Source organism: Pogoniulus pusillus, chromosome 6, assembly GCF_015220805.1.
Source record: "Pogoniulus pusillus isolate bPogPus1 chromosome 6, bPogPus1.pri, whole genome shotgun sequence".
Taxonomy (NCBI): domain Eukaryota; kingdom Metazoa; phylum Chordata; class Aves; order Piciformes; family Lybiidae; genus Pogoniulus; species Pogoniulus pusillus.
This window is the reverse complement of record NC_087269.1, coordinates 27,910,886-27,931,399: the sequence shown is the minus strand read 5'-3', so window position 1 is coordinate 27,931,399 and position 20,514 is coordinate 27,910,886. Positions and strand designations below refer to the sequence as shown.

The window sequence follows — 20,514 nt, the reverse complement described above, 5'->3', positions numbered from 1 at the left end:
GTGGGCTGCTAGCATCACAAGGGAAACCGAGCCCCAGAAAGCCAGCACAGCATCACCATCCTGGCAGACACAGCCACTCAAAGGAACAGCATCAACCAAATCTGCCACAAAGACCTCAGTTTGAACAAACTGACAGTCTCTTTGTTGTCTTCAGAAAAGTAACTTTTGACTCAGCAAACTCTTTTTCCCAAGGTCCAGGAGGAAAACCACCTTTATGGTGATAACTAACAGCAGTGCAAATATGTTTAAGTTCATCTAACATCCACCAGTAAAAAAAACTAAGCACCACGACCAAATCCAAAGTGTACTATGCAACACTCAGCTACAAAACCATCCAAAAACCAGTGACCTGGACAAATTTGTGATATTCCTGACAATTTTCTTAAAGTACAACAGTCCACATCCCACTCCCTGCCCACTCCCACTTCAGAAGAGACTGGTCCAGATTCCTGTCTGGCAAGTGCAGAGCCTTTTCAGTTGGCATATCCAGTCTCTCCCATCAACAACAGGGAAGCTGAGTGTGCAGAGACAAACCTTGGGTGTCTTTTGAAAGCTACACTTCATTTCTTACTACAAATCTACACCCTGTATTAGGTGGTTGTTGAGACACATTCTCACAGGCTGACTGTGATCATCCCAGCTTCCTTGCTGTTAAGTATCTTTCAGAGTCATTTATGTCCTATTCCCCACTCAATCATAGAATCAACCAGGTTGGAAGAGACCTCCAAGCTCATCCAGTCCAACCTAGCACCCAGACCTATCCACTCAACTAGACCATGGCACTAAGTGCCTCATCCAGTCTCCTCTTGAACAGGTCCAGGGATGGTGACTCCATTACCTCCCTGGGCAGCCCATTCCAATGACAAATCACTCTCTCTGTGAAGAACTTCCTCGAGGCTCTGCTCTTGCTGAGGAAAAGGGGGACCAAATTGTTTACTACATTAATACAGAGCAGTGCCACAAATGCTCAGTCTCTGCCAATACCCAGGTTTGGAACCATCACACCTTAACAACCCTTGGCATATGAGCAGCAACAGCACTTCACCATACTCACAGACAGCCCCACATGTCCTGCAGACAGAAGAGTTTTGCTCCCTTTTTCTCTGTGCATCTCACTTAAAGGATGAGGTTTTCTAAAATACCAGCTTGCAGGTGGGATATGAAGCACATGAAGCAAGCCCTGATCTCCTGCAAAGTCTGGAGCATCCAAGGAGATCATTCAGTTTAAACATCACAGTTTTCCTGAATGTTTGTAAAGCTCAGATGATTGCAGACACTAAAATAGGCTGCCCAGTGAGGTGGTGGAGCCACTGTCCCTGGAGGTGTTCAAGAAATACATGGATATGACACTGGGAGTCATGGTTTAATGGCCATGGTGGTGTTAGGTTGAAAGCTGGATCTGATCTTAAAAGGTCTCTTCCAAGTGAAACAATTCTATGATAGAATAATGGCAGGTCTTAGAGGCTGATTTCTTCTGAAGGCACCCCAAAAGCAGATTTACAAGTCCAATGCAATCCATGACAGGAGAAAGAATCGTGTCGATGCAATAAGAACGCGATCCTTGTTCTTAGTACAGGCACGCTTACCGTCTGACATGTCCTTCAGAACCAGGTTCTCCAGCTCACCCCATTCTGTGTTGAGCCGCTTCATCAACTTGAATGCATTTACAGGGTGTCCCAAAAACCCCTCGGGGTCCTTTGTGGCTGTATCTGTCAGCTGGTCCAACTTTTCTGCCCATCTGGAGGGGAAATACACATTCATTACAGTCTCCTGTAAAAGTCTGCCAATACTCTATAAAAACTGATTTCAAGCTACTCAACAGTCTGTGCTCAATCAAAGACCCAGCTCAAATTGCAAGCTTTCACATTATATTTCTATACAAAGCTCTCCTAGAAGGAACAAAAGGGCCCTTCTTTTACTTTTAAATCTTCTCCCCCAGCTGTAGCCTAAGTCTCGTGTTGCTCTTGTGGTCATTGTTGGAACAGGGCTGAACTAACTCCTTCCTCCAAATGCCAAATGCAGCATGCCAGCAGTTCCATTAGGAGTTTTCACGCGGGACTAATCAAAAACAAAGCTTCGCCCACATTCTGCATCTATCTGTAAATGCTTTTCTTTTGAAGTTTACCAAAAGGTGGTTCAATGCCTGTCTCAAATTATTTTATGTTTAGACACACACTGTTAAATCTATGGCAAGCCCCTTGTCCCCACCACAAACCTGTATTAAGCAACATGCAGTTCTCACACTTCCAAATGGGAAACCCAGACCAACCCTCTAGTGCCTACAGTCACCTACGGTGCATTAAGAGTGTGGCTAGCAGGTTGAGAGAGCTTCTCCTTCCTGTATACTCTTCTCTAGTGAGGCCACATGTGGAGTATTGTGTCCATTTCTGACTCTCCAGTTCAAGAGAGACAGGAAACTACTGGAAAGAGTCTAGAGGAGGCTACCAAGATGCTGAGCAACCTGCAGCATCTGTCTCAGGAGGAAAGACTGAGACACCTGGGGCTGTTTAGCCTGGAGAAAAAAAGACTAAGAGGGAATGTTCTCAATGCTCAGCAAAAGCTAAAGGGCAGGAGGGAAGAGGATGGAGCCAAACTCTTTCCAGTAGTGTCTAGTGACGGAACAAGGGGCAATGGGCACAAACTGGAACCCAGGAGGTTCCACCTGAGTAGCAGAAAATTCTTTCCTGCAAGGGTGCTGGAGCCCTGGAGCAGGCTGCCCATAGAGGCTGTAGAGTCTCCTTCTCTGGAGAGATTCCAAACCCACCTGGACATCGTGATCCTGGGCTAGCTGCTATGGGTGCCCCTGCCTTAGAGGGAGGGATGGACTAGATGCTCTCCAAAGCTCCCTTCCAACCCTCACCATTCTGGGATTTTGTTGTGTTGTAGTTTCAACTCGGCAGAACTCTCTGAGACTACCAGGGCCACTAGCTATGGACAATTCCACCAGACTCTGAAACAGACACAGACACCTTCCGAGGGCTCTGTTGTTTAAAGGAAACGTGGGGAACCTGCTGCTGCTTCAAGTCAGGAAGCACACCAGTCATAAGCAACAGCACTGCGCTACTACATGTCTGCATAACCACACTTTCCCTCTCCATCCAAGCCCATACAGATCTAGATCATGAAGACAGGCTAACAGCACCCTGAAAACAGCATAAATGAGCTGTAAAAAAGCCACACCCTGCAGAGAATATCAAATGTCAACACCAACGCAAAGCAAGCACAAAACCTGTAGCCTGGGGGAAGCTCTGTACAGCAGCCAGCACTGAGTTTGCTCCCCAGTCTAGTGTGCCTGAGTGAAGCTTGCCTGCTTTACCTGAGACAGGTAGGAGTGTACAACTGTTAAAAGTGACATTGTTTGCATTCACTCTCTCCACTCATTCTCCTACACTCTGACAGCCCCTGTCTGGCTTCCTGCCAGCAGTAATGTGAGCGACTGCCCTCCAAGGAGAGAGTCCTCAAAGTGGTCCTGGGGGCAAGCTCTAGTTTCTGGCAAGCCAAAAACTGGAAAAAAAAACAATTTCAAACTGTGCATTCACCTTGCACAGGTGGCCAAATCCACCATATGCTTCTCTCCACGTGGCTATCAAACCAAACGAGCAGCAGAAAGTCACTGCAGCTGTGAGCCACAACCACAAGGCCAGGATTTCTTTTTAGCAGTTTCTGTTTTATGAAAACCTCCACCACAAGGTGAGTCAGCATCTGCACTTCAAGGAACTACCAACTTTCACCGAGTTTAAATCAGCAAACCCACTGAAATCTCTCAGCCAAAGCACTGAGTCCAAAAGCAAATGATGTTGGTGTTTTTTCCCCCCAATTCTTCTACCTCTCTGCCACACTCATTTTAACTTTTCTGACCTGGCAGCAAGCACCTCTAACATAACAAAAAACAGAGCTGTAATTCCTATATGATAATCTGTATTTTGGGTGTCCAATCGGCGTGCTCCCACCTTAACTTGTAACTTACAACATTCTCAACCTGTGAGCAAGCTTTTAAGCAATAAAAAGTGAGTCCAAAAGACCTATCTTTTCTCCTGGATGATAAAAGGTAATACACAAAGGCTCAAATAAAATTAATGCTGTTTAAACATCCTCATGACACACTGATGCACTCTTCAGAGGAGTCTCAGGGGTGACCTCATTGCTGTGTACAACTACCTGAAGGGACATTGTAGCCATGTGGGGGGTGGCCTCTTCTCCCAGGTAAACAGCAACAGAACAAGGGGACACAGTCTCAAGTTGTGCTGGGGAAAGTATAGGCTGGATGTTAGGAGGAAGTTCTTCACAGAGAGTGATTGGAATGGGCTGCTCGGGGAGGTGGTGGAGGCACCGTCCCTGGAGGTCTTCAAGAAAAGACTGGCTGAGGCACTTAGTGCCATGGTCTAGTTGACTGGCTAGGGCTGGGGGACAGGTTTGACTGGATGATCTTGGAGGTCTCTTCCAACCTGGTTGATTCTATGATTCTTTTGGAAGCCAGAAAATCAGCCTATTGAAGGATATGAAAAAATGACTTATTTCTAGCTCTGGTAAGATCTAAGATATTAGGCTCTGGTGCTCACACCTACAGAGCTAAGCAATGTAGTAATGACAATGGACAGGTCTGCTATCATCTTTAAAAGCAATGAAGAAGTTACACTGTGGTTTACTTTTAAACATAAATGTATCACCTTGAAAGAGAATTTGCTCTTGGCTTATTGTTCAACCATTCATAAACACAACCAACACTCTGTAGTGTTTGTAGAGCTCAACATGTAGTCTATCACTGCACTCCTTGCAATGGGCACTTGCTGGGTTTTAGTTCTCATTAAACAGACTGTCCCTGAAAGACCTACATCCCCTTGGGAATTACATGCAAGCAGGAATCCAAAGGCCAAGGTCTCATGCAGAAAGCAAGTTGATTTCATCATTGGAAAGCTGCATAAAACAAATAATGGCTCAGAAATAACAACTCAGGACAAAACCTGCTAGTTTAAGCTCTTCCTTAGAGGAAAAATTCCACACATTTAATCAGGCTTTGGGAAGTGCTTTTTACATAAGGGTGGCTTCAAATTGTTAACTATGAGCATTATGAAACAAGTTGCTTACTTTTTTATCTGTTCCAGCTTGCTTTCTTCTGCCTTAATGTAATCTTTCAGTGACACCACCAGATCTTTTTCTGTATTAAGTAAGTCTGTCATATGGCCTAGAAAACAAATTAATTTGGTTAGAGAAGGAGAATCAAAGAAAACCAACAACTAAGAACCAAGAACAGAAACATCCTTCCTGCCTTCTACTTTCTTCCCCAAAGTCCTTCTGCATTTGCTTCCATAGCCCTGAAGGAATATTTGAGGAAAGCTTCTTGCCCTTTATTTTTTATTGAAGGAGAAACTCTCCCGCTGGGCCAACCCTGTTGCCATGGAAATTGATGTAATACCACATATTTATTATTAGAACTAATTCAGGATTCATTTGGAAAAGGATGTAGGTTGCAGAAGAGCAATCTTTCATCCAAGCATACATAATGTAGAGCAAATAAAGCCAGGGCTAGAGCAACACACAAAGCCTCACGTTTGATATCCGATACTACCCTGGTGGTTTATTTTTATGATTACTTGCATGGCTTCAATGGGTCCACTACCAGACTCTGTTATTAATAATTGCTTCATTTCTTGCAAGGGGACAACTGAACTGGTTCGTTCCAGACTGAAACAGTTCACATGTCCCAGGCCATCAGAACCCAGAGGAGGGCATGATGTTGGCAGTAAGGATCCTCTACAGCTGTGTAGCAGCCCACACCAAAACTGTGTTTAAAATACCTGTTAAGAACACAGAATGAACACATTGCTTAGCCTGGGTCATAACTGGAGTGACTCAAAGCATGCTCCTCCCAAAAGAAAGAGGTCCTTAAGAGCATAAAAATTGCTAAGTGGTTTTAGTTCTGCACCAGTTAAAGCCCAGGGTGCATCAGTTGAGGATCAGCTTTGAGAGCCATCAAGAAATTCTTCTGGCTCTGCAGCCTATACACTCAAGCATCTCACCAATGGAAGTGAAGAAGTCCGTATGGGCATAAGAAACGGGCAGCAGAAGTCCAAGGGCTACAGTACACCAAATCTTGTTGAATGCCATCGTTCAACAGCCGTCACCTCACCACAGACCTAGGAAAGAAACAGAGAGTAGGTAAAAAAATCCCTGTTCACCAGAGAATCTCCCTTCAAAAGATGCAGCTTATTCTCTGGCCACTAGTTCTTGAGAGAGCTGAATGCTGATAAGCTTGAGCAGCTCTCAGAGGTCTGATGCCCTTCAGCAGAATTTCTCATGCTTCTGTCCTGTGTGGCAAGAGAATACAGAGTCGCTTGGAGACAGGGTTTTCACAAGCACTCTTCATCTTTGTGACATCCAAGACACACTGCAGACAGAGCCATTTCACAAAGCACCAAAAGCCCCCAAATCAAGCATTGGAAAAAAGGCATTACACCAAGTTAAAATACATATTACGAGGTTCATTCACCCACAGATAAAGTGTTTCTTTTGATGAGACAGAAAGGTGCCAGTGGAACAGGTCTGAATGAAAACCCCAAGAAACCAGGGCACAGAGCAAGTTACTGTCAGGATGCTGCTCCACAGATGCCACCATCATGAAGCCAGCCTCTGTACCTGATACAAAAGCCTAGTTCACAGCCAGTCTCTGGGTAAGTCCACAGCAGGCTCTCAGGCAGTGCTTTCTCCCACACACAGCTGCCAAGCTCTCAGCCTTTTGAGATCCTGAACCCCTTCAGCAGCCTGGGATTTCCTCACTACTGCATACTTTAAAAGTAGTTATGCTGCCATGGAATTCACAACATCTACTTTTTTCCAAACAAAAGCTTGAGCTCATGTATTGCATCTGCTCAGAAAAATGAAAACAAAGGCACGTTCTAACAGAAACTGGTTTACAACTCTTCCAATGGCAAGACAAACAGTGAAGAAAAAGAAAGGAAAAAAAAAAACAAAAGCAACATCACAAAGCAAGACCAGCTACAAAGTGGTGTGGCAGATTTAGGGAAGCCAGCAATATGCTTTCGATTTTCATTTTGAGGTGGCAGCACTGATAGCAAACCACATTCACAAGAGGAAAGTGAAAACAAAATAAGGAAAGGGTAAAGGTCACACCCACAGGAAAATCATTCCACCCACAAGCAGATACCCACAGCACATGTGCCCCTGACTCCAGAGTGCAGGATCTCCTCCTTCCTTGCACCTGAAGGGTGAGGAAGCAGCTCCCTCCTGTCCCACCTCCAGCACTAGGGAAAGAGTGGGGTCTGGGTTTAAATTTACTGACTCTGTGGATTGCCTCTTGGACAAGGCAAGCACAGTTTCACTGGCACCAACAGGAGCAATAGGAAACACGTACCAGCCTAGAAAAGCAACACCATCTCCAGCTCTGCTAAATTATCTGAGATCTGCATGATCACAAATTGAAAGGCAGAAATGTTCTGACACTTTGACCAGCAGAAAGCAAGCTGTAAAGCAAAAATCTGGAGAGGAAAGCCTGGACTCCTGTTTTTAACCCAGCTAAGCCAGGCATCTCAGCCTCACCCATGCTCTACACCAGCCCTGATGTCCAGGGCAGCATTCCTTATCTCCCCTCCTTGCTTGTCCAGCTCCTTTAAGCAAGCAGGCAACAAGGTGAAAATCAGGCCATTTCAAACACTGCTACTACTAATAAAAAAATAATGCCCCATAACACTCATTTTGCTCCAGTTCAGTTCTGATATAGCTCACTGAAGGGCCCTGTAACATCCACACCACTACGCGAGGGCAAAATGCTTGTTCCAGGTTTACTTTGTGAAACTCCAGCCCTAACCACAATGAACTAACATCTCACCCTCCAGCCAGCCTGTAACCTCTAGACTTCAGCATAGACTCCTCTGTAACTAATGTTGGTCTCATTAAGTAAGAGCTCCATTTAAATTTCTGTAAATTAATGAGTCACATCTGGAATCAAGTGTTCCTGTTGGCAAGTTTTCTTTCACTCTCTACTTAAAAGAAGCTGTGTCCCCATGCACAAGGACACTTATGTGCTCCTGTTAAAAGCACTGCTCAGTTCCTATTTTGCTCTGCAGAAAGCAGAGTGCCTCCTGCTCACTCAGCACTGAAGCTGCTACATCTGCGAGCTTACAGGCAGTTCTACAACACAATAAATATTTGCCAACCTTATCAAAGCTCAGAATTCATTGAGCTATTTGTTTACTTCACTCTCTTTAGTATTAATCAATGTGAAATGGTCCTAAACCACAAACAAAACAAAAAGAGCACCGAAAGGTGATGAAAATTGTCTCTCCTCTCCACCTACTTAATGACAGCCTTCCAACCTGCACAACAGACTGACACCCTGGAGTCTTGGGTAGGATGCTTTGGGAACAGTTTTTTCCTCTCCTCTTACCCATGTTTAGGCCTGCTCCAACACTGGGCTGACTGAATGCTGCTGCAGCCCAACAGGCAGGCTCATGCCTTCACAGGCACACAGAAGAACCAGCGAGTAGCAATGGTGATAAACTGTTTGGGACATTCCAAGCAGGCACAAAGAAAGTTTCTCCCGGGGACAGCAGTTGGGCACTACAAGAGGTTGCCTGGAGCAACTGGATCTCCCACTATTGGAAAAAATCCAGAACTAAATGGCATGAGGTGCTGGAAAGTGTCCAGAGAAGGGCAACAAAGCTGGTGAAAGGCCTGGAACACAAACCCTATGAGGAGAGGCTGAGGGAGCTGGGGGTGTGCAGCCTGCAGAAGAGGAGGCTCAGGGCAGACCTCATTGCTGTCTACAACTGCCTGAAGGGACACTGTAGCCAGGTGGGGGGTGGCCTCTTCTCCCAGGCAACCAGCAATAGAACAAGGGGACACAGCCTCAAGTTGTGCCGGGGAAAGTCTAGGCTGGATGTTAGGAGGAAGTTCTTCACAGAGAGAGTGATTGGCATTGGAATGGGCTGCCCAGGGGGATGGTGGAGGCACCATCCCTGGAGGTCTTCAAGAGAAGACTTGATGGGGCACTTAGTGCCATGGTCTAGTTGACTGGATAGGGCTGGGGGATGGGTTGGACTGGATGATCTTGGAGGTCTCTTCCAACCTGGTTGATTCTATGATTCTATGTGTAGTCTAACCTATCTAACCTTTCAGCTTGCTCAGCTTCAAACGTGAGATTATGCTAAATGACATCCAGGAGTCACATCCAACTTAATTTTTCTGTCCTTCTACAGCCCCCAGATTCCATCATTTGCAAGGACTCAGACTCCTGTAATTTCTTTCAGCCACTCAAAGATTACTTCCCTCCCAGATAAAATTCAGAGGGCTGGAAACAGAGTCCCAGGCAGCAGCCAGCCAAGCATTCACCTGCCTTAACGGTAGTTGCTAAGTAGCATGGCCTTCAAAACTACTGCAGACGGATCAGCTACAGGTTCCCAAATCAAAGAAAACAAAGCTCAGTAAAGATAGATGCTGGAAATCTCTTAGACACACAAGCTGCCAAATAAGTGGGCTTAATTTCTTCCTGTCAGTGACATGAAGTAAAACAAAATGAAAATCCTCTCTGCATTATTCCTGTCAGTCTGGCTCTCCTCCTCAGACACCTCTTTCAAACACAGACAAGACTTGAGCATGTCAGAGAGGAGAGAATCCACTACCCACTTACAGAAGTGGGAGTCCAGCTGACAGCAGTGGGAACACACAACAAACTCCATTCCACGTGATGAAACTTAGAGACAGGTTTCTGGAGGGCTTCTAAGGAGCTCAGCTCTGCCTGACAAATACAAACAACCAGCAAGACTGGATGTGCATTCATGCAAGCAGAAGGAACAATTAAGTTGAGGCACTACAATGTGATATAATCTCACAACAGTCACACCCATTGGTGAACGAAGTCTGAAGCACTGAAGATGCTCATTATCCAAGCCTCTTCACTTGTCAATTCCAAGCTCCCAGGTGCTTGCCAGCGCCCAGAAAACCAGAGAGATAACATAAAAAGTGTGCACTAGAACACGGAATTATTCTGAAACAGCTCTTAATTCCAACATAGCTCCTTTGTTTAGGTAAGAATTACGTGACCTACTCAAAATTAAATCTGCTGCAATCGCAGAAGTCAGAACTGTGTGATCAAGATCCTCAACTTCTGATTTAAATACTGGTCCACTCTCATGAGACTTACTGTATCCCACTACATGTAAAAATATAATGATATATTACACTGAGCTGAGTTTGGAGGGGGTGGAGAGGGAAAAGGACAGCACCAGAAATGATAGCTGCTCACTGCACTGAACTTTTCCTGCCTCAAGGACAACTCAAGTTATAGTCTCATGACTCAATGTGACTGGAAATAGTACTCAAAAGGAAAGAACTTTCCCAGAGTAATCATGGAGTACCAAGAACATCTAGTTGTCATCATTGCTTAACAGTCACACAAGACAGAAATGTTAGGATCTAGTTCTCCACCACATCAATTTTTAAATAGCTTTTAAATATAAGGTCAGTGCAGTAAGAGAACAAAGATATGCTGCTAACAAAAGAACATACCATGTCTTAGGCTTCTTTTTAAGGACCAAGATGTAAGGGAAGTAATCATACATGCAGTAATCTAATCAGAGATTAGGATCGATTTTAAACTCAATCAGGTGAAGAATTTTAAGTATGATTTACTGCCAGCTTGACAACACTTGCGAATCTGACTGCAGAGTAGTTATGTTCAAGCTGTTGCCAAAACAGCTCAAACAAGTGTTCCCTTGGTTTTCTCCAGACTAGGACCACAAGGGCACAGCCCTCTGGAGCCCATTTGTTTTAACTTCCTAAGCCAAGACAACACTGGTGATGGAGCAGAGCACTCATCTTCAGACTAGACACATCAAGCAGCAAGCTATCCTTCTGCTCATGGCTCAATGGAGTATCTATAGAGATACACAGAATGTTTTAATTAGACTAGAATGAACCAGTTTGGAAGAGACCTCCAAGATCACTCAGTCCAACCTAGCACCCAGCCCCAATTCCAGTGATCAAAAGCTGAAAAACCATAATAGCAATATGAGGCTTAAGCTATTACCCTGCAGATAGTCCTGCAGAAAAAAAGCCTGCTCCTCTCAAGAAGAGCACCAAGTCTTTTTAAGTTACACACAGCATAAATGACAGCAAAGCTGCTGTTTCAGCAGAGTTTCCTCAATTAAACAGACACAATTTATCAAGTAAGTTCTTTCAGGTCACTTTAAAAAAGCTTATCTGTAGCAACTTCAATATGGAGGTGGTGTTTTCTTCCCATAAACCTCTGTTTATCCTCCTTCCTTCCACAGTATTACTCAGTATCCGTCTTTTAGAACTGCACTGGGTATTTTCAGCATGCACATCTTAAAATCAGAGCTTTTAAGTGCTGGATTTTAAAACCCTGCATTATGCAGCAATGTTTAAATCTCTACAGGTTAGAAAGCAGATCTCAACGCATAGCTCTTAATGCATACATTAACCTTGCTGTTCAATCAAAGCCTCTGCAGTAGCTCCTATCTCCAACACCTCAGCTGGGCCAGACATGCAGAGGTACACAGCAAATTAGCAACAGGAGTTAACTCAGATCAGCTATTTTCTGCTGGGAGAGAAGGTAGTGATTTCCTACACACGCATTCACCTCCAATTTGGTTTATCAGATGTCCCAGCCTGCATGGAGAGCACACAAATGCTTAGGACAGCACTGCCACTGGACAGCAGATGATGAAACGGTGCTGTTGCTTCAGTTTCTAGTGAATTAACAGCTAGAAGAGATCTACCTATGCCACAATCACTGCTTAAATGGCACGGTTAACACTCCTAGCAAAGAAAGACTTAGGCACATTCCTGTTACTTTTGAATCACAGGGAGGGGGGAGGGGGCAGACGAAGAAAATAAATTCAAAACCCACAAAACAAAACCCATCCAGCCAACCAAACAAAAACCCAAAAAAGAAAAAAAAAATCCACCCAAACCGGGTACTGCCAGCACAGAACAAAGCAGCAGTGCAGAGTACTGTAGGTCAAATTAAATGCTTTGCAGTATGGTTCCGGACGTTCCAATGTATTCCACAAGCAGCCACGGGTGCAGAACAGCAGGACAGAGCATCCTGCCCCAAAACCAGGCCTATACTTCTCTAACTGGCAACTCATGACCTTGCCACTCCGATAGGGCACTGTCTGCAGGCTTAGCTGAGTAGTCCTTGGCAGCACAAGAAGCTGTATTTAACATTTACTCACTTGTAACTAACAGCTTCTCTCCTTTCCTAGTACTTTAAGCACCAAAGATTTACATGTCTGATGCAGATGAACACTTAACCACTGTACCTCTGCAATTCCTCCTACTGAATTCGGCAGAAAAAAAAACCCCAAATTGTTGAAACTGAATGCTTTTGATACCTTCCCTCTGTAAGCCTGAAGCATCTTTCCTCTAAGAGCATCCAGTTTTCCAAGTAAACTGGAAGATTTACACTAAACACATGTGACATCAGTATTTTCTCTTCAAACAGCACGTTTAAAAATCCACGCTAGAATTTTTCCTTCTATTCAGATTAGATCCCATTAAGATACCTGCTGAAGGGTAGACCTTACTGCTAAGTTAGATGCATGGCAGGTTTTACATCAAGCAGTGGGCTAAATGCAATCTAAAGCATTATAGAGAGAAGTCAAGACGAGGCTCATCTCTCAAATACGTGACTGCTTCACAGAACGCCCGTGGTTACAAACGCAGTGTGCAACATCCACTGCAGCCCTTTCAGCGCTTGTGCAGACTAACTTTTTGTCCCAGCGCCCGGGCGCTACTCCTGAACGCCTCCGGCAGAAGAAGAGGGGAATCAGCTGCCCGTAACCCCCCCTGTATTAAGCCCCCGAGCAGCAACCCCTGCTTGGGGAGACGCCGGTCGGTGGATGACTGGGGAATGCCACGGAGCTGGGGTGGGATCAGCGGGCGGAAGTCCACCTCCACTACCGTGTACTCCTGGAGGGGCGGCGAGACGGGCTGAGGGGGGTGTGCCGAGGCTCTGGGCGGGTGGCAGCCACGTTTAAACGCCGGGCGCAGTGAACGGGCCACACGACCGCAGCTGCCGGGAGGAGGCGGAGGAGGAGGTGGCGGTAGTGTTTAGTCTCGCAACCGCGGGGAAGGCAGGCAGGCAGGCAAGCAAGCAAGCAAGCGGGCGGGCCGCCGCGGCCCTGCCTGCCGGCGCCCTCCCGCCCCCCTCCGGAGGCCGCCGGCTCCCGTTACGTAATAGGCAGGAGGGCCGGGGAAGCGGCCCCTCACCGAGAGAGAATAAGAGATGAAGGGCCGGCGGCGGAACGCTGCCACGTATCGCGGTCACCCACGCCCACACGGCGGCCACCGATACGGCGTCCGGACCCCGACGCTCCCACCACGGCGCGACTGCGACCGCGTCTCCCTGACCTCCTCACTTCCACCCGCTAGCGGCGCGGCCGAGACGCGGGGCGGGCGCTCACCTGAGCGGCGCAGGGCGGCGGAGCAGCGCTGAGGGGACGAGCCGGCCACAGAGCAGCCCGACCGCGGCCAGCGGCGTAACGCACCGCGCGCGGCCGGCCCGCCAGCCTTTTATAGGCGCCCAGGCCACGCCCCCCTCCTCCCCGCGGGCCGCGCGAGGCAGCGAGGGGGGCGCGCGGGCGGCGCGCGCTACGTGAGCTCGGTCACAGCGGCGGGCGCCGCAGGGCGCATGCGCGGCCGCGCCGGCTCCACGTGTGCGGCCGGCACTCGGGGCAGCCCCGGAGCCCGCCCGGAGCCGCCGGCTGCTGGCGGCGGGAACGAGCTCTATCACAGGAGCCAAACACCAGCCCAGCACCACCGTGCCCACTGAAACACGTCCCCCAGGTGCCATGGCCACGTGGTTCTTGAGTACCTCCAGGGATGGTGACTGCACCACCTCCTTAGGCAGCGAGATCGAGAAAGACATTGGTTCTAATACGCAGCCTGAACCTCCCCTAGGTGCAACTTCAGGCCATTTCCTCTCACCCTATGGCTTGCTCTTGGGAGAAGAGATGACTCCAACCTCTCTTTCAGGGAGTTGTGGAGAGTTGGGAGGTTTCCTCTCATCCTTCTTCCCTCCAGACCAAACCCTAGTGGCCCCAGCTGCTCCTCACCAGAACCTTCACCAGCTTTGTTCCTCTTGCCTGGACTGGCTCCAGCACCTCAATATCATTAGAGTATGGGCTCCAAACATGAAGCCAGCACCCAAGGTATGGCTCCACCAGAGCTCAGTACAGGGAGACAATCACTGCCCTGCTATTGCTGATCCAGGTCAGGATGCTGTGGGACATCTTGGCCACCTGGGCACAGTGCAGGCTCATCTTCAGCTCCTGGCGACCAACACCCCCAGGTCCTTTTCTGCCAGTCGGCTTTGAAGCCACTTTCTCTCAAGTCTGGAGCGTTGCATCAGGTTGTTGTGCCTGAAGTGCACAGTGGTTGAAGAAAAATCAAGGAGTGCTGGTAAAGGACTTTGCAGACCAGATGCACATTTTGAGGATGTCTGTGGCAAGCCATAAAACACCAAACCTCGTAGAAATGTTTGTTTGTAGTATGCAAACCTAAACAATGGCTACTGCAGAAGTGTCTGCAGCCACTCGTTGAAGATCTGGGATATGTAATCTTGTAAAGGCCCAGGCCTGCAGTGACTAAGGAAAGCAGGAAGGAGATAAAGGAGAAGCAGAGATACCCTAACATCAGCAGTAAAGAGAGGTCTGCTGACCAGAGATGAAAAGACCCTGTGAGGAAGACTGTGTTGGTGCTCATCTCAGATAGCCATTCAAGGCCACCAGGGTGGGCTGGAATGGGGGTGAAGAATGGAACAATATCTGCGTTAATGAACTCCAAGAAATAATTGCAATAACCCTACTTCTTATTATGAATATGCATACTCTTGTAACATAAACTGTGGCCCGTGCCAGCGTGGGGTGTGCAGGATTGATGAAGCAATCCTGCTTGCACCCAGTGCTGCAATAAAATAGATCAACTTCTTAACTCTGCCTGAGTTTTGAGGTTCATTTTGCAGGTCAATGGGAACATGCTGAAACGAGCAAAGTGTCCTTGAACCACCTAGGGGGGTAAAAACAAGATGGAAATGAGGATCACCATCAGGGCAATCAAAACTGGGACAACTATTAAGCAAAATGTGCCTTTTGGAGGGTAAAAGTTCCCAGGAAAAGGCCTAAAATGCTTGGAGTGGCAGAGGCTTGCTGCCTGCAGTCTTGCTGCTGGTGTCCAAGCCCTGTGGGACTGTGCCACACCAATCCCATTCCCATCAGCATCTCTCTGCTCCCCCACTGAGACAAATTTTTGCTGGAGAGCTTGGCCCCATGCTCCTGCTGAGTCCTCACCACTCCAAGGATGAGGGTATAGCCTCCCCAGCCGACACTGCTGAATAGACATTCCAGCCAGCATTTGCTTTTTGACTACAACAGCATGTTGTTGGTGATTCATGTTGGATGCACAATTCAGTGTAATCCTCCCAGATCCTGGAGCAGGCTGGCAGCCAGCTCTCCTCCTCTCCTTGCAGTCAGTCTCTTCTCATTTCCCTCCGACTGGCACTTGAATTTCTGTTCATAAATTTTCCTTCTAAAACAACCTTGCACCTCCTGCTCTTCAGCTGGCATCAACTGCCACATTTCACAGTATATGGTCCATCATCTAAGTCCTTACTGTTAGCCAACACTTTTGCCAATCTTAGAATCATAGAATCAGCCAGGTTGGAAGAGACCTCCAAGATCATCCAGTCCAACCTAGCACCCAGCCCTATCCAATCAACCAGGCCATGGCACTAAGTGCCTCAGCCAGGCTTTGCTTCAACACCTCCAGGGACAGCAACTCCACCATCTGCCTGGGCAGCCCATTCCAATGCCAATCACTCTCTCTGACAACAACTTCCTCCTAACATCCAGCCTAGACCTCCCCTGGCACAACTTGAGACTGTGTCCCCTTGTTCTGTTGCTGCTTGCCTGGCAGAAGAGACCAACTCCCACCTTGCTACAGCCTCCCTTCAGGTAGCTGTAGACAGCAATGAGGTCAGCCCTGAGCCTCCTCTTCTGCAGGCTGAACAACCCCAGCTCCCTCAGCCTCTCTTCATAGGCCCTGTGTTCCAGGCCTCTCACCAGCTCTATCTCCCTTCTCTGGACACTTTCCAGCATCTCAATATCTCTCATGAATTGAGGGGCCCAGAACTGGCTCCTGCAAAGCCCAGGTGAAGCCATTTGAAGTTGACTTTACCTTCATCAAACATTTCTGAAGCAGCCTCACTCCTTCCAAGGCTTTCATCTAAATTGCTGATCACGAAGGCATCCTGCAAGGTGGTACCAAAAGCTGTATCAGAAAGCACATCACCTCTCACCCGTGTCTGGCACACAGGAGCTCTCAGCTGTCACAGAACAACATTAAGCTGCTTGGATTTGTCTTGCCAGGACACATCTATGCTGACTGCCCTTTGATTGCTAGGGGATCATAAATAAAACAGTTACTTGTTCAATGTAGTTCCAGCAATGAAGTTAGAACGAGGGACATCAGCAAGCAGTTTTTCCTTTATTTTTAAATGTGAGCTTCAAGTAGAACAATCTCTTCACTCAGCCCAGCCAGCCTCTGATCTTCCTTCTTTAAAGGCAACCAATTTTGGCCACCCCTGGCTAGAAAGGTTTCACAACAACAATTGCAGGATCATAGAAACACTCAGGTTGGAAAAGACCCTCAGGATCACCAAGTCCAACTGATAACAAGGCCAAGTGCAGGGTTCTGCACTTTGGCCACAACAACCCCAAGCAGTGCTATAGGCTGGGGACAGAGTGGCTGGAGAGCAGCCAGGAGGAAAGGGACCTGGGGGTACTGATAGATAGTAAGCTGAAGATGAGGCAGCAGTGTGCCCAGGTGGCCAAGAGAGCCAATGGCATCCTGGCATGCATCAGGAAGAGTGTGGCCAGCAGGACAAGGGAGGTTATTCTTCCCCTGTACTCAGCACTGGTCAGACCACACCTTGAGTACTGTGTCCAGTTCTGGGCCCCTCAATTCAAGAAAGATGTTGAGGTGCTGGAACATGTCCAGAGAAGGGCAACAAAGCTGGTGAGGGGCCTGGAGGACAAATCCTATGATGAGAGACTGAGGGAGCTGGGCCTGTTTAGCCTGGAGAAGAGGAGGCTCAGGGGTGACCTTATTACTGTCTACAACTACCTGAAGGGGCATTGTAGCCAGGTGGGGGGTGGCCTCTTCTCCCAGGTAACCACCAATAGAACAAGAGGACACAGTCTCAAGTTGTGCCAGGGTAGGTCTAGGCTGGATATTAGGAAGAAGTTCTTCTCAGAGAGAGTGATTTCCCATTGGAATGGGCTGCCCAGGGAGGTGGTGGAGGCACCGTCCCTGGGGGTCTTCAAGAAAAGCCCGGATGAGGCACTTAGTGCCATGGTCTGATTGATTGGATAGGGCTGGGTGCTAGGTTGGACTGGATGATCTTGGAGGTCTCTTCCAACCTGGTTGATTCTATGATTCTATAACTCTACTCTACAAGGTGCACCCTAAACCATATCCTCAAGCACCCTATCCAAACAACTTTTAAACCTCTCCAAGGTTGGTGACTCAACCACCTCCCTGAGCAGCCCATTCCCATGCCTGACCAACTATTACTGTCAACAAATTTTTTCCTCATATCTAATCTAAACCTACCCAGACTGCTGTCAAAGACATTAACAGGGGTCAAAATCCTCTTCTAGCATGCATTCTTGAGCAGGGCTACTTTCCACTGGCTTCAACATCTCATCCTAAGAGGTAACTGAGGGTTGTAGCATGATCTGCAACTTAGAGTTCTTTCCCATACCTGGGCTGTTACCTCAGTTTTGACTCCTTCAGCAACATGTTTTTGAACAGTGAACATCACAACATGGGGTGTAAAGCCCCATTTGGGGGAAGACTATGAAATTATGACACATCTCCTATGAGAAATAAACAACAGCACGAACTGCATTTTGTCATTTCTCATCCAGATGCGTCCACACAGCTGACTACAGCACCAGGACTGTGAGAGCTGCTGTGCCAGAACAGGAAGAAGGCCAATTTTTAGTGGACTTATTTGTCAAAAAATAAGCCTTTCTTTCCTCTCATTGCCTTCCAACAGAAATACAACTCCTACAACTAGCAGGAAATGCTGGAATGATATCCAAGCTTCTAGCCGAGCCATCTAGCTAAAGCTCTATTATCCAAAGAGTCCATAAGATCTAGCCAGAGATTTAACAGCAGCTTCTAGAGATTTGGCAAAACCTCACTCACTACAGAGGCTTTCAGATTCTTGCTAGCAAGATTTGCTGTGTCCTCATTATCTTTAGTGTTGCTCAGGTGTTTTTAGAAAGGAAGGCAGATGGTGGAGAACAAAAACAACAAGAAGTTCACCAGCATGTTTGGTAGTGGGCTCGCTCCTATAGGTCAGCACAGGGCTGGAAGGCAAAGAAATTTCAAAGGAGTCCCTGGATTTTGGGATCTACCACAGAGTCAAATCAAGAGTAATTTCTAATAATCATGAATTCTAACAGTAATTTATCCAGGTCTGGCTCAGGAACAGTGTGGCCAGTAAGACCAAGGAGGTTATTCTTCCCTTGTACTCAGCACTGGTCAGGCCACACCATGAGTGCTGTGTCCAGTTCTGGGCCCCTCAATTCAAGAGAGATGTTGAGGTGCTGGAACATGTCCAGAGAAGGGCAACAAAGTTGGTGAGAGGCCTGGAACACAAACCCCATGAGGAGAGGCTGAGGGAGTTGGGATTGTTCAGCCTGGAGAAGAAGAGGCTCAGGGGTGATCTCACTGCTGTCTACAAATACCTGAAGGGAGGTTGTAGCCAGGTGGGGGTTGGTCTCTTCTGCCAGGCAACCAGCAACAGAAGAAGGAGACACAGTCTCAAGTTGTGCCAGGGGAGGTCTAGGCTGGATGTTAGAAGGAAGTTGTTGTCAGAGAGAGTGATTGGCATTGGAATGGGCTGCCCAGGGAGGTGGTGGAGTTGCTGTGCCTGGAGGTGTTGAAGCAAAGCCTGGATGAGGCACTTATTGCCATGGTGATGATAGGTTGGACTGGATGATTTCAGAGGTCCCTTCCAACCTGGTTGATTCTATAATTCTATGACATGGTCTTGCTCCATGAGTCTGTTTTTGCCTCTTATCACTACTTTCTGTCAGTTAGAGAAAACTTACTTCTTTCACCTGGCTTCCTCAACTCCAACATAGTCACCTGTGTCCAGTCACATTAAAAGACTGAATGTAAACTTCTCTGTGCTGGACTGGTGCATTATCACATGCTGGCAAGCACTGATGGGGTCAGGCAACTTCAAGGTGTTATGTTAGCACCTTGGTAAGGAGCACTTGCTGTCTCTGAGAACAAGGGCAAGAGAGACCAAGAGAGAAAACTGCAGCAGAACAAGGCTTTCAGGCTTTCTTTATGATTTGCAGAGCCCCCTGTACTTTCCAGCAAAACCACTGATTCCTATGTAGCATGCACAAGCCTAACAAAACATGATTCCCTTTTCCAAGCAACCCTGTAGCAACACTGCATAGGCCCTAAGCTGAAGAACACCGAAAGGTCCACCTAAACCAATAATGAAGCACAAGGCCTCCTAAGAACACAACTGCATTTAGCCCACACTGCCTCATGCACTCTCTCTGCCTACAAACACTTTTAACTCAGGGATTTTCTCAGCCTGATGTGGTCTACTTTGTAACCCAAAATGCAGTTCTGTTAAGTATTTCCTCTCTCTTGAGCTGCAACCATTTTGCATCCACAACTTCTTTTAGACAGCAGTTGTGGCATCCCTTAGCCAGAACAAAGCTACCTCCACGTGTTCGCTAGGAATGTGGCTCCAGTTAGTTAGATTTGATTAACTAAATTCCTGCATGGGATGAGACAGCAAACACTTAGTACCCACCTCTTACACAGACTGAAGCATCAAAGCCTACCTACTCCCTTGCAGTGGCCATATTCCAAGTCTTTGACCCTGCTTGTTGTCCTCTTTGACCCTCTTCCAGTTCTTCAGAACCCATTCAGAGGCAACAACCATGACCTGTATGCAGTGCTTTAAGGCACAGGTGAGTCATCTTTAAATCACACTAAGGCAGCTCACACTACTCTTGGCTTTTTAAAGGTATATTAGCAATGTAGGTTTACCCTAAAGAGATGAAGTCTCATGCTCATTAAATAGTAGCAGTCTATTCCCAAAATGAAGTCGTTACCTGCAGTCAAGGGGTTGGGTCCTTTCATCATCAAGTCCACACCCAAATTTGAGAATCCTCCCCAAAACACAGCAGCAGGAAAAGGGAGAAGACAAAACCCAGAGAGGAGCTGAAAAGAGCAAATCCTACTGAAAGGTCATTCAGATATTGGAGTGTTTCCTCTACACCTGTGCAAGCATTAGGAGCACAGAAAGTAATCAGCAGGATCAAGTTGGACAGTTTCTTTTAAGGTCCCCACCCTGAGCATGAGAAACTGGAGAAGTCCATGAAAAACACATCTAACTCGAGAGAATAGCCAGATTGGGTTAGCTTCCATCTAAAA

At 47.2% G+C, this 20,514-nt stretch overlaps 1 protein-coding gene across 5 annotated transcripts in view; it reads right to left on the bottom strand.

Moving 5' to 3' along the window:
• P4HA1 (prolyl 4-hydroxylase subunit alpha 1) overlaps nt 1-19,938 on the bottom strand; it is a 44,711-nt gene extending 24,773 nt beyond the window's left edge. For 2 of the 5 annotated variants that reach the window (XM_064145028.1, XM_064145025.1), the window contains exons 1-4: nt 13,443-13,593; nt 6,018-6,134; nt 5,086-5,182; nt 1,587-1,738 (exon numbers count right to left, since the gene is read on the bottom strand). In XM_064145028.1, coding sequence (XP_064001098.1) covers nt 1,587-1,738; nt 5,086-5,182; nt 6,018-6,105 — 337 coding nt within the window. In that variant the 5' untranslated portion in view covers nt 6,106-6,134; nt 13,443-13,593. Of the gene's footprint in view, nt 1-1,586; nt 1,739-5,085; nt 5,183-6,017; nt 6,135-6,633; nt 6,655-13,442; nt 13,598-19,919 lie in introns of those variants that run through there. The other 3 variants (XM_064145026.1, XM_064145029.1, XM_064145027.1) reach the window with 3 other exon arrangements.
• Nucleotides 19,939-20,514: the final 576 nt, after the last annotated feature.